This window comes from Electrona antarctica (assembly GCF_951216825.1).
Source record: "Electrona antarctica genome assembly, chromosome: 11".
NCBI classification, from domain to species: Eukaryota; Metazoa; Chordata; class Actinopteri; order Myctophiformes; family Myctophidae; genus Electrona; species Electrona antarctica.
In genome coordinates this window covers 6193949-6204609 of record NC_136792.1, presented here as the reverse complement: position 1 = coordinate 6204609, position 10661 = coordinate 6193949, and the positions used below count along the sequence as shown (strand labels likewise).

Sequence of the window (10661 nt, the reverse complement as noted above, 5' to 3'; positions counted from 1 at the left end):
TATGAGAGGGGTGCATACTTAGTTTAGACTAGTCATTGGTTAGACATGGGTTAAGATTAGGTTTAGGTGTGCTGCCCCGTGGGAGGTTAGGTTTAGGGTGAGGGTTTGAGATAGGTTGTAGTTGTAGGACTAATGACTGGTCTAACCAATGACTAGTCTAAACCAAAAACTGTTTAAACTAAGTACTGCACCCGTATGAGATGAAAAAAGCTATCCTAAATAGAATTGTAAATAGATGCCAGGCCCTGACACATCAGGCCCCTCTCACTGAATGGTAGGGGTGCCATGTTGTCACGTTACCATGGTACCACATGGTAACATGTTACCAGTGAATTGTGAGCTTGTTGATCTGCTATTTTCAAAAGAGTATGCATGTCATACATTTGAAAACGTGTGAAATGAGACATTCTGCAGAGTACTTTTACTTGTGGTACTTTAAGTACATTATATACTAATACTTTTGTACTTTTACTCAAGTATATTTTGAAATACTTTTAAATGTGAGTACTTTTTCCACCACTGTCATTATCATGCCAGGGTCATGGTCAGTATGTCAGTATCATGGTCAGTATGTCAGACAGTATCATGGTCAGTGTTGAAAAGGATGTGGCTGCACAGTTCCACAATGCAAACGTTTACTTAAAGGAAACCAATGAGGAACCCTGAGGAAGACTTTATTGTTGATACGTTGGTTTCCTTTTATTAAACTTTTGCATTGTGGCTGTGCGGCCTCATCCTTTTGAACAATATTACCTCCCTTGGTCAACACCTCTTTAACGCAGCTGTGCGCTCCTTTCTTTGTGTTTGCCTGACAGCATATCATGGTCAGTATCATGCCAGGGTCATGATCAGTATCATGTCAGTATAATGGTTAGGGTTAATGTTAGAGCTAGACTGCTTATTCACTTGCCAGCTGCCTGAAATTCTGATGTTTTTACAGAGATGGAAGATTCATATTTACGTACATCTGACCATGAGCTGAAATCAGTCCATGTTTTCTGGAAATGAGGATGGTCATCTAATAAGACTAATGAATTGCATTTTGATAATGAATTGCATTTTTATAGCGCTTTTCCAAGTGCTCAAAGCGCTTTACAATGGTTCATTCATTCATGCATTGGGAGGTGAAGCGGCGAACAGTCGACGCCAGCGTCCTCACTTCCCACATACCAATGGTGGCAAGCTCACACCGACCAACTCATTGGAGGCAATGTAGGGTTCAGTGTCTTGCCCAAGGACACTTCGACATGTGGACAGGAGGAGCCGGGATTCGAACCGCCGACCCAGGGATCATTGGACGACCTGCTCTACCTCCTGAGCCACAGTCGCCCTAAGTACTACATTTAGTTTGCAGCAAAATAGCGCTAAAGTAGATATTTACAAAACATGGTGCTGGATCTCAAGGGGCAACGTTGCTTTAACTGCAAGCGTAAATCGACTGCACTGACAAGATTAAAACGCGCTCATATTGATCACTTTATTACATACATAAAAAAATCTCAAAGACAGCAGCATCTGAAATGTTAATTACATGTCCAAGGTAAAAACTTTACAAAAATAAATAGCATAAAAAGGAAGCTGTAGTAATAAAATAGTATGGTCCTTCACTGAAGGGATATAGGACTAATGCTTTGTCTCTTTTGTCTTTTAACATAACAACTGGAATGAAAATTCAAATATACACATATACATATACAAGTATCAGAAAACCATAGGTGAACACATTAACACAAAATTACTTTAAAATGAATAAAATTAATTACATTTCATACACACAGATAGATATTATACTTATTACTTAACTTAATATTAACACCTCCAAGGGAACACTGGTTGTATTGCTATTGCTACATCTGTAGTCTGTATGACTGTTGCTGCCAGTTGCATCAACGCAGCTAGCACCTAGTTACGCTAAACCTACTGTACAGAGCAAAGCAAAGTTCTGTCTCACTGGTTTGTCTTGGTTCAGATTCTGACCAATCATTTTCTATAAACTATTTTTTACACATGGTGTGTAATCTAAAAAAAAAAATCAGTTCCTTTAAAAGACATCCTGATCAACAGTGATCATTGCAAGAAACCTTTCAGATTTAAAGTACAGGAGACACATCCTCCTCACATATTTTCAGACTCATGATACATTATGCTTAACATAGTTAAGAAACTCAATATTTTAGGGAAAGAGCATAAACGTTACAATCTTTCAACACACATCACATTTAAGCAATTGATCCATTTAGCAAAAAAAAAAGAGAAAAAAGATCCCCCAAGAAAATATTTCCCAGAGACTAGATTCCCAAATGTGTCCACTTTTATGTACCTGGCTTTAGACAACTGGCTCGATTAAAGCTTAATAGGGGTTTGAGCTGTGGAGGTGAACTGGAGGTATACTGTATTTGCACTGTGCTGGTGTCTGACAGCAGTACTAGCCCCATTTAGAATGTAAGCTAATATAGAAAAACAACCAAACTGCAAACTGTCGTTTAGACCAGTAGCTGAAATTCCCAGTCGAACACTTCATTCAAAAAGTCCTTCTTCATTTAGAGTGGGACTAAGAAGTTTCCCTTTCTGGAGAACATACACACGGTACCTTCATATAGTATCTACAAATGTCACATGTACATCCTGAGGTAGATTTACATTAGTTTTAAATTTCAATAGTGGTTGTCGAATGACAAAACAACTTTCAGAAGAATGCCCTTGATGTAACTCAATGTTACTGCTGGTTGGTAAAAGCACTCTCTTCATTTATCCAAAAATTATGCCATCCCTGCCTATAGTGCCTATAGATGAGGCACAGAAGGGATTTGTTAAATGTTCACTATGCCCCAGCCTTTCAAAACATCCCCTGCCTAACCTCATTATTTCTCATAAGCACTCTAGGTTGAGGCATTCCCCGGAGACCGGCTCGGGCATCTTCTGGGGGTCACACCTGTCCGACTCGACAGTCTTCCCTGTGTAGTCGATGCAGACCACACTGCGGCGGCGATCCCCCTTGCCACAAGTTCGTGAGCAAGAGGACCATGGCCCCATCTGCCACATGGGGCAGGGCAGGTCACCGCAGGGCTTGATGTCACTTGGCTTCAGGCCTCTGTCGCACTGCCCTGAAAGGAAGCCGCCATTGTCCCTGCATTCCACGTTCCTCCTGGACCAGCCAGAACCGCAGCTCTTGGAGCATTCAGACCACTCCCCAAGCACCCACTCTGGCACACCAAAGGGATGGATTACATGGGGCGACAACGAAGAGCCCTTCCCCTCCTTGGATTTGTTGAAAGTGACATCTCGGGGAATGAAGAAGGTGTATTTGACTTTGGGAGGGTTGGCGTCACCGGCCGTGGCCAGGAGCTGGACGGTGACTGCTTCCTTCAGCTGCCTGAAGCTCTGGATCCTCTCCAGCGTGGTAGAGGAGCCGCTGTACTTGAGTACGGCGCCCGAGACAGGGATGTCCTGCTCAACCGTGGACACAGAGAAGTTTCCATTGAGGATGTAGCCACCAGTCTCTCTCTTTAGGGCCAGGTAGTTCCCATCGTGTTTGATTCCCCGGTGGCTCCGCTGTTTGATGTCGATGTTGGTCGCACCGACAGGAATAGTGACGATGTCACTGTAACCATAACTGGGTTAGACAAGAAACAACTTGTTTAGATATTATTGCTTCATTCTAATAATAATAATAAACAACACATCGGAAACAAACGCCGTTCCGGACAGGCTTTCCGATCTAGTTTGGAAAAGAGGTTCGGACGTCGGAAGGAGCATGTATTGCACTTAAAGGCCTTTTCAGACAGGGAGCGACTAGTAATTCACTTTCAACGAGAGGCTTGCGTTTATTTTGGATGCACAGAGAAGTTGAGGGGCAATTACGCAAGGGTATTTTCACGGGCACGTCCCCATGAAATCGTCACGCGCGCACTTGTTTCGTGCACACGCCCGCGGGCGACTAGACCTAGGTTGTGGCAAGCTTTTTATTTCACGCTACGTGTCCTGCGCCCCTCATGAGCAGACCTAGAGCAGACCTGTCGCTGATCCAGGCGACAACACCTGCATCACTCGCTCCCCATCTGAAAGGACCTTATGGCGGCATTTTAAAGCCTGAGCCCAGTGGCCTAAATAAATCAAAATCAGCACAATAAAGTCCAGTGGTGTCCAGTGTCCCACATTCAGACTGGCAGTATTATTTTAAAACTACTTACGTGGCTTTGTTGTAGGAGCCTGTGATCTTCCTACAGGTGAGCCCATTGCTTCCGCAAACTCCACACTTGTCTACTCTTTTGTTGGAACCGATGACCTGGTCACAACCGGCCTTCACACACTGACCTTGGACACACACAGAGGTTGTGTCTGGGCCGCAGCTGGTCCCATCTGTTACCTTCAGTGACAGAAGAAAACAAATATTGTATTTTCTTCCCCTGAAGATGTGTTTTTATGAAACAATAGCAAGTTTCAGCTCAATTTTTCAGAATGTAATTGAATAGCAGAGACTGGGATGTTTTTCTCGGTGTACATTTGCACATAAGTGAAACGTGTCCTCTGCATTTACCCATCCTAACTATTAGGGACACTATGGGAGCAGTTAGTCTTGCTCAGGGCCCTTGACACAGACTAGGTGGGCCAGGGAGGCATACTATGGTCCGACGGAGCATTGGTTCGACATGCGTCCGCACCTCGGACTAGCGCCTGCTCCCGTGCTTGCGGTTATGGTTAGGTTAGGGTTTGAGGTGGGTTGTCGTTTTTCGGACCAATGACTAGTCAGACCAAACACATGCATCCGGTGGGCCAAGGGGCGAACCGAGGAAATGTTGATTTCCAGACAGGCTCTCTAGTCTCTACCCACTCAGCTATGACCGGTGTAGCTGCCCCTATATGGCCACAGTGGTTGCCTTCTTAAATTAAGACGGTCAGTATCATGGTCAGTATGTCAGTATCATGGTCAGTGTGTCAGTATCATGGTCAGTATGTCAGTATCATGGTCAGTATGTCAGTATCATGGTCAGTATGTAAGTATCATGGTCAGTGTTGAAAACGATGTGGCCGCACAGCTCCGCAATGCAAACGCTTATTAAAACGAAACCAATGGGGGTTGAGGAACCCTGAGGAAGACTTTATTGTTGAAACATTGGTTTCCTTTTATTAAACTTTTGCATCGTGGCTAAGAACTGTGCAGCCTCATCCTTTTCAACAATATTACCTCCCTTAGTCAGCACCTCATCAACATCTCTGCATCCACAGTGGTTGCTGTCTTAAATTAACAAGATTTGACTGTGTAGCAAGCTTGCTCAATAAAACTCTGGGTTAGTTTATAACCAATATTTCAGGTCATAAATATTTTTGACCACTTGAAATATGTGGGGGGTTTAAGGCATTTGTTGTATATTTTGAAACATAAAAAATATATATTTATGTTGTGTATGATTTTGCTCTTAAACTGTGGACTTGTTGTGTTTACACAAAGAGCTGTTGTGAATCTGTTGAGGTGCCATACCTTTGCCTCAAATACTTTGAATTCGCTGCTGCCCCTGGCTCTACAGAACAGCTTACATCTGTCTCTGGGAGACACGCCAGCATACTTAGGGATCCACTGTTTGATGTTTCCGTTGAAGTCCAGGTAGCTTGGACTGTTGTACTTTTCACACTGCTCCTCTCGAAAACTCTTCCCTGAAAGGATGAAGGCACTATAAAAAACATTGTGTACACATTCTAGAGAACCACAGATGTCCACTCATAGCCTCGTGAAAATACTATCGCTGTAATAAAATATTTTCCATGGATTTTAGAGTTTAGAGTTTTAGAGTTTTATTAGGATCCCCATTAGCTGGTGCATAGCAGCAGCTAATCTTCCTGGGGTCCACACAGAACATAAAAACATGACATTCGACATGAATGACATTACAGGACAATGATATATAAATACAATAAAAAATATTTGATCAACAATTTCCTCATCCACCTTCTGATTAAGAAAAATAAAACATTATGAAACAAAACCAAAAAAAAATTCAAAAGTCCAAGAGGCATACATCACAGCCACTGGAGCGATGCCACACAGTAAAAAACAAAACAAAAAAAACAGCCTCTGTATATCAATGAGGATTATGAAAACTGACTGAAAAAATGTTTCTCCAAAAAGACAAAAGGTGGCTCACCGCTGTTGTTGTCACAGGGCTGGGTGTTGCAGGACTGGTATTGAACACGCTGTCCCTCACAGTACTTCCCTCCATTCTGAGGCACAGGGTGTGAGCATTCCCTGTAGGAGAACTCCACCCCTCCACTACACGACCTGGAGCAGTGCTGCCACAGCCCCCACGAGCCCCAGCCGCCATCCACAACCACCTGTGGTAGAAAAACACAGAGAGGAAAAGAAAAGAAAAAATCTACAGATTCCTGAATAGTTGGTTTGTAGGTCGGTGCCAAAGGCAATTTGAGCCGCGCTGTCCCTGACCACAGTCTGGGTTTCTGGGTTTCAGGCCACACAGTCTCCTGGCGTGCCACTATTCAACGGCTAAATCTGTGTTGAAGTTCGGCACGCGCCCGCCGTCTGCCTGCTCCCGCACTGCCGCCACATGTGTCACTCAACGCTAGAGAAGCATGCCCACTTTAAGAAGCCAAGTTAAAAGTGTTTGGTATGTTTGTGTGTCTATATAGGTATACATGCAAACATACAGAACCGTGTGTGTGTGTGCGCCTGCATGTGTGTGTGTGTGTGTGTGTGTGTGTGTGTGTGTGTTGTCTGCGCACGGGTGTCCTTTCCAGAGATTTTTATTAGTTTGCAAGCGCCAGTAGTCTTAACTGCCAGCATGTCTGGCTTCATAACCAGATGTGATCACAACATCAGGAGAAGATATCAAGGCAACCCAAGAAGGACGGAAACGACCCGGACCTCTATGTTAGACTGATTGATTGATTGATTGATTTGATGCACCAGACACAGAAAGAAAACAAATCCGAATTTTAACATGTTTAAGTGAAAACACTTCTTTCATTATAAATCAATAAAAAAAGGCCTAACTTGACTTCTATTAGCCCTTCTCATATTTAACAGAACTGGCCCCCGTAAAAAAAAGACCCTAACGCAGAGGATTCCCCCCTCCCCTTTTTCCCATACTATACGCACATGTCTTTCCCCTTTTTTTACTTTCTTCATAGTTTTTTCATAGAAGTGTATATTTGTACGTCTTTAAATGTTCTGATAAATTGAAAATGGAGCGCCCTGATGTAAACAAGTCTTTTCATGGTTTTGTCCCTTAAATTAAGTAGCAGTTTGTGTATTGACTTGCGCTTTTGTTTTGAAATGCACCCATTCTACATACTGTGAAATTCAATCAATCAATCAATCAATCAATCAATCAAATGTGCAGCAGTATAAGAAAAACTACATGCATTACTGTATTATTCACGTTTTGCACTATATATGAATGCACAATGGCCCTGGTATTACAGTTATGCTGAGTATGGACCATTGGTATCTGAGGACAACAGTATTGAGGAACATACCTATTTATAATAGTGCACGTGTGGTGCAGCTTCTGTTGCTCTGAGCTGTACTGGCAGAAGTACTACTCTTCTGAATTAATCACTACAAACATAAGTTTGAGGGGGTCTATTTAACCCATTCTGGGCTTGAACCCCTGTTGGTGTTTTTTGACCTGAGATCAGATTCTAAAAATGTCTTCTACATCCTGACAGTTTTCTGAAAAAGCTGTTTCTATGTCAGTAGTTCTTTGATTTTTTTCAACATAACATAACATAATGCTAACACCAAAAGGGGTTCCCGCCCAAAATTGGTTAATTAATAACAAATAATATTATTTTTGCCTTCACAGAACATGCATAATAAAAATGACGCAGATTATATTATTCCTAAATATGAGACACTATGTATGAGATACAATTTAAACTCAATTACAAGAGACTTCAATGTATTTGTTGACAGGGTTGTCTTAGGTCACATTCCCACCTAATACTTCGGTAGACAAGATGCGAATGGGAGGAGAATTGGGACTTCTTGCATATTTAATTTGCTGCGGTTTGCCTTCACACTGTCATCCGCAGCTATTGGAAACGCAGCAGGGGGGACCTTTATCAATGTGTTCCATTCATAAACTATAGCCAACACAGTGAAATCTATCTGCATAACGTGCATGTGTTGTGCCGTCTGGGACTGGACCCACCCCTCTCTCTCTCTCTCTCTCTCTCTCTCTCTCTCTCTCTCGCTCTCTCCCCGCACGCAGCCACGCACTGTTCTTTTGGGCATGGAAGGAACAGCGCTGAGCGCACTGATATAACAGACAGCAGCGCAAAATGTTTACAAGTTTATCGAGATGAAAGTCCCTACTCCCCAGTCCCCACACAGTGACAGCACTCCATGTTTACGGCACGCACAGACAGACAGACAGACAGACAGAATATTCTGTAGTGTAGGCTATAATACACTGCAGTGTTTTTATGTGTTTCCTTAAGCAATTGATTAATGTACTCGTCCTAATTTTGATCAGGGCTTCAGTCTCCTCATTCGACCACGTCTATCCACGGTAACGGGACATCTTTGCGCTGCGTAAAATATGCCTTATCCGTCTCCAACTGTGTTCAGCTCCTCACCCGCCACATTGTTTGCTTAATTTCCTTTATTTACTGCGGATTGCATTCACACCTGCACCGAATCGTAATCAAGTGCGATTGGAAGCGAAGCGAAACCACCGTAATATTGCAATTATACAACTACAACAGTTACCCTTAAAACTAAGATAATCGCTAAAAAACATCATCATTTTTAATGACAGATGTAGCCACTATGACCACAAATGTCCCAAGAAACTAGCTCGCCTAGCCACCGAGTCTGCTGCGCTCTGGGAGAACAGAGCGGCTGAATTCTTTGTTTTGATTAGGTGTTCCGGAACTTCCGTCATGCTGGTTTGAAGCACGGCTAGAAGGCTGTTTAACTTTCAACCAATCAGATTGCTTCCTCGAAACGACCTGTTGTATAATTTAAGGCAACATCTCTAAAAACCCATACTCTGTAGCAGCTGTAACAGTATAGAGTGATTCACTGTGCCATAGAGTCAAGCAGTAGTACAACAGTATAGAGTGATTCACTGTGCCATAGAGTCAAGCAGTAGTACATGGCAATGTCCTCAGTATCCATTTAACTCCCACTATTTTGAAAAACATTTTAAAATGCTTCAAATAGCCGATCTACATCGACACGTTGTGAGCTTGTAGATCGACTATTTAAACTACTGAAAATATGTTCAAAATAGTAAAAGAAGAAAAAGGAAACAAAATAGAAGTCAAAGACGTTTAGGGATAAGGGGGGGGGGGGGGGGATAGGGGGAAATTGGGCCCACATTATAGTATACAAATCAAGGTAGAGAAACAGTTCCTTACCAGCGGCTGCATGGCCTTCTGGCTGTCCGTGCACGTCCCCTGGAGGCAGGTCCCGTTGGGCCTGCAGGGTGTGCCGTCTGCCCATGGCAAACTGCCATTCTTGGTGGTGCAATGCGGCTTGCCCTCCTCGTGACACCACAGCTGGCTGCACACATCGCTGTCTGAGGTGTTGGGACAGTGGACAAATTCCTCTCCAAATATCTGCTGGCACTGCCGGTCCAGGCCATACACATAGCCTGGCAAGTCGCTGGGTAAGGGCATGCGGCTCTCCGGGGGGTCTAGCAGACAGTCTCCTGCGGGTGGAAGAATGACGGTCGAGGCAATTAAGCAGTGGCAAATTGACTTGTCAATTTGCTTTCACTTACACTCAGTTAAAATATTGTTAAACATCGGCATTACTTAATTTACAAGAAGTCTACGCAAATAGAGAATATATAATAATTGTTATTTTGATCAAAGTTTGCCTGTTATCTCTCGGCATGGAGTTGTGAACAAAATCATATCCAACGAAAACGAAACATTCAAAGTTTTGGGCCTGAGAGAGAGGCTAAATGTCATCAAATGGTGGTCCGTCCGTGGCTCAAATGTCCAATAAATAATGGGCCGTGATAGAAAAAGGGTTGAAAACCACTGCAATAAAGGATTAATACCAATGTCCATGCATATACCGGTAGAAATGTCATTTTGGGTAAAGTGAAATTAATACCCTGCAGTAAAACACCACTAGACAAGGCACCACTGTTAACAGACTGGTTAGTACATCATACGGCGGTGGCTCAGGGGTAGAGTGCCTGGATGGTAACCGCAAGGTTGCCAGTTCGAACCCGGGCTCCCCCAGAGTTAGTGTCGAAGTGTCCTTGAGCAAGACACTGAACCCCTAATTGCTCCTGATGTGCTGGTTGGTGCCTTGCATGGTTTCCGCTGCCATCAGTGTGTGAATGTGTGTGTGAATGGGTGAATGTAATGCACAATCTATGTATAGCGCCTTGGATAAAGGCGCTATATAAATGCACCATTTACCATATCTCATTATCATCCATTTAATTCCAACTAGCCTATCTTATTGGAGCTCCTGACATTCTTCACTGTCACTGTGAGAATCTTCTGACCTGTGTATATATTTTGCAGGTCATTATTCGTCTCGACAAGACAAATGCATTGTACTGTATAGTGTACAGTATGTGCAAACATACCTGGCAAATACATAATTCTTATTCTGAAATGCTAGCTCAGGGTGGGACCGTTGGGTCTCTGCTGCGTGATTATGAATCCCACCAACGTTC

At 43.2% G+C, this 10661-nt stretch overlaps 1 protein-coding gene across 1 annotated transcript in view; it reads right to left on the bottom strand.

The window, feature by feature from the left end:
• Nucleotides 1-1466: 1466 nt before the first annotated feature.
• The window catches only part of LOC306932531 (A disintegrin and metalloproteinase with thrombospondin motifs 8-like), a 19439-nt gene continuing 10244 nt past the window's right edge, over nt 1467-10661 (bottom strand). The window contains exons 5-9 of the mRNA XM_079514368.1: nt 9379-9671; nt 6141-6327; nt 5480-5652; nt 4191-4366; nt 1467-3613 (exon numbers count right to left, since the gene is read on the bottom strand). Of these exons, the coding sequence (XP_079370494.1) occupies nt 2869-3613; nt 4191-4366; nt 5480-5652; nt 6141-6327; nt 9379-9671 (1574 nt within the window). The 3' untranslated portion in view covers nt 1467-2868. The remainder of the gene's footprint in view (nt 3614-4190; nt 4367-5479; nt 5653-6140; nt 6328-9378; nt 9672-10661) is intronic.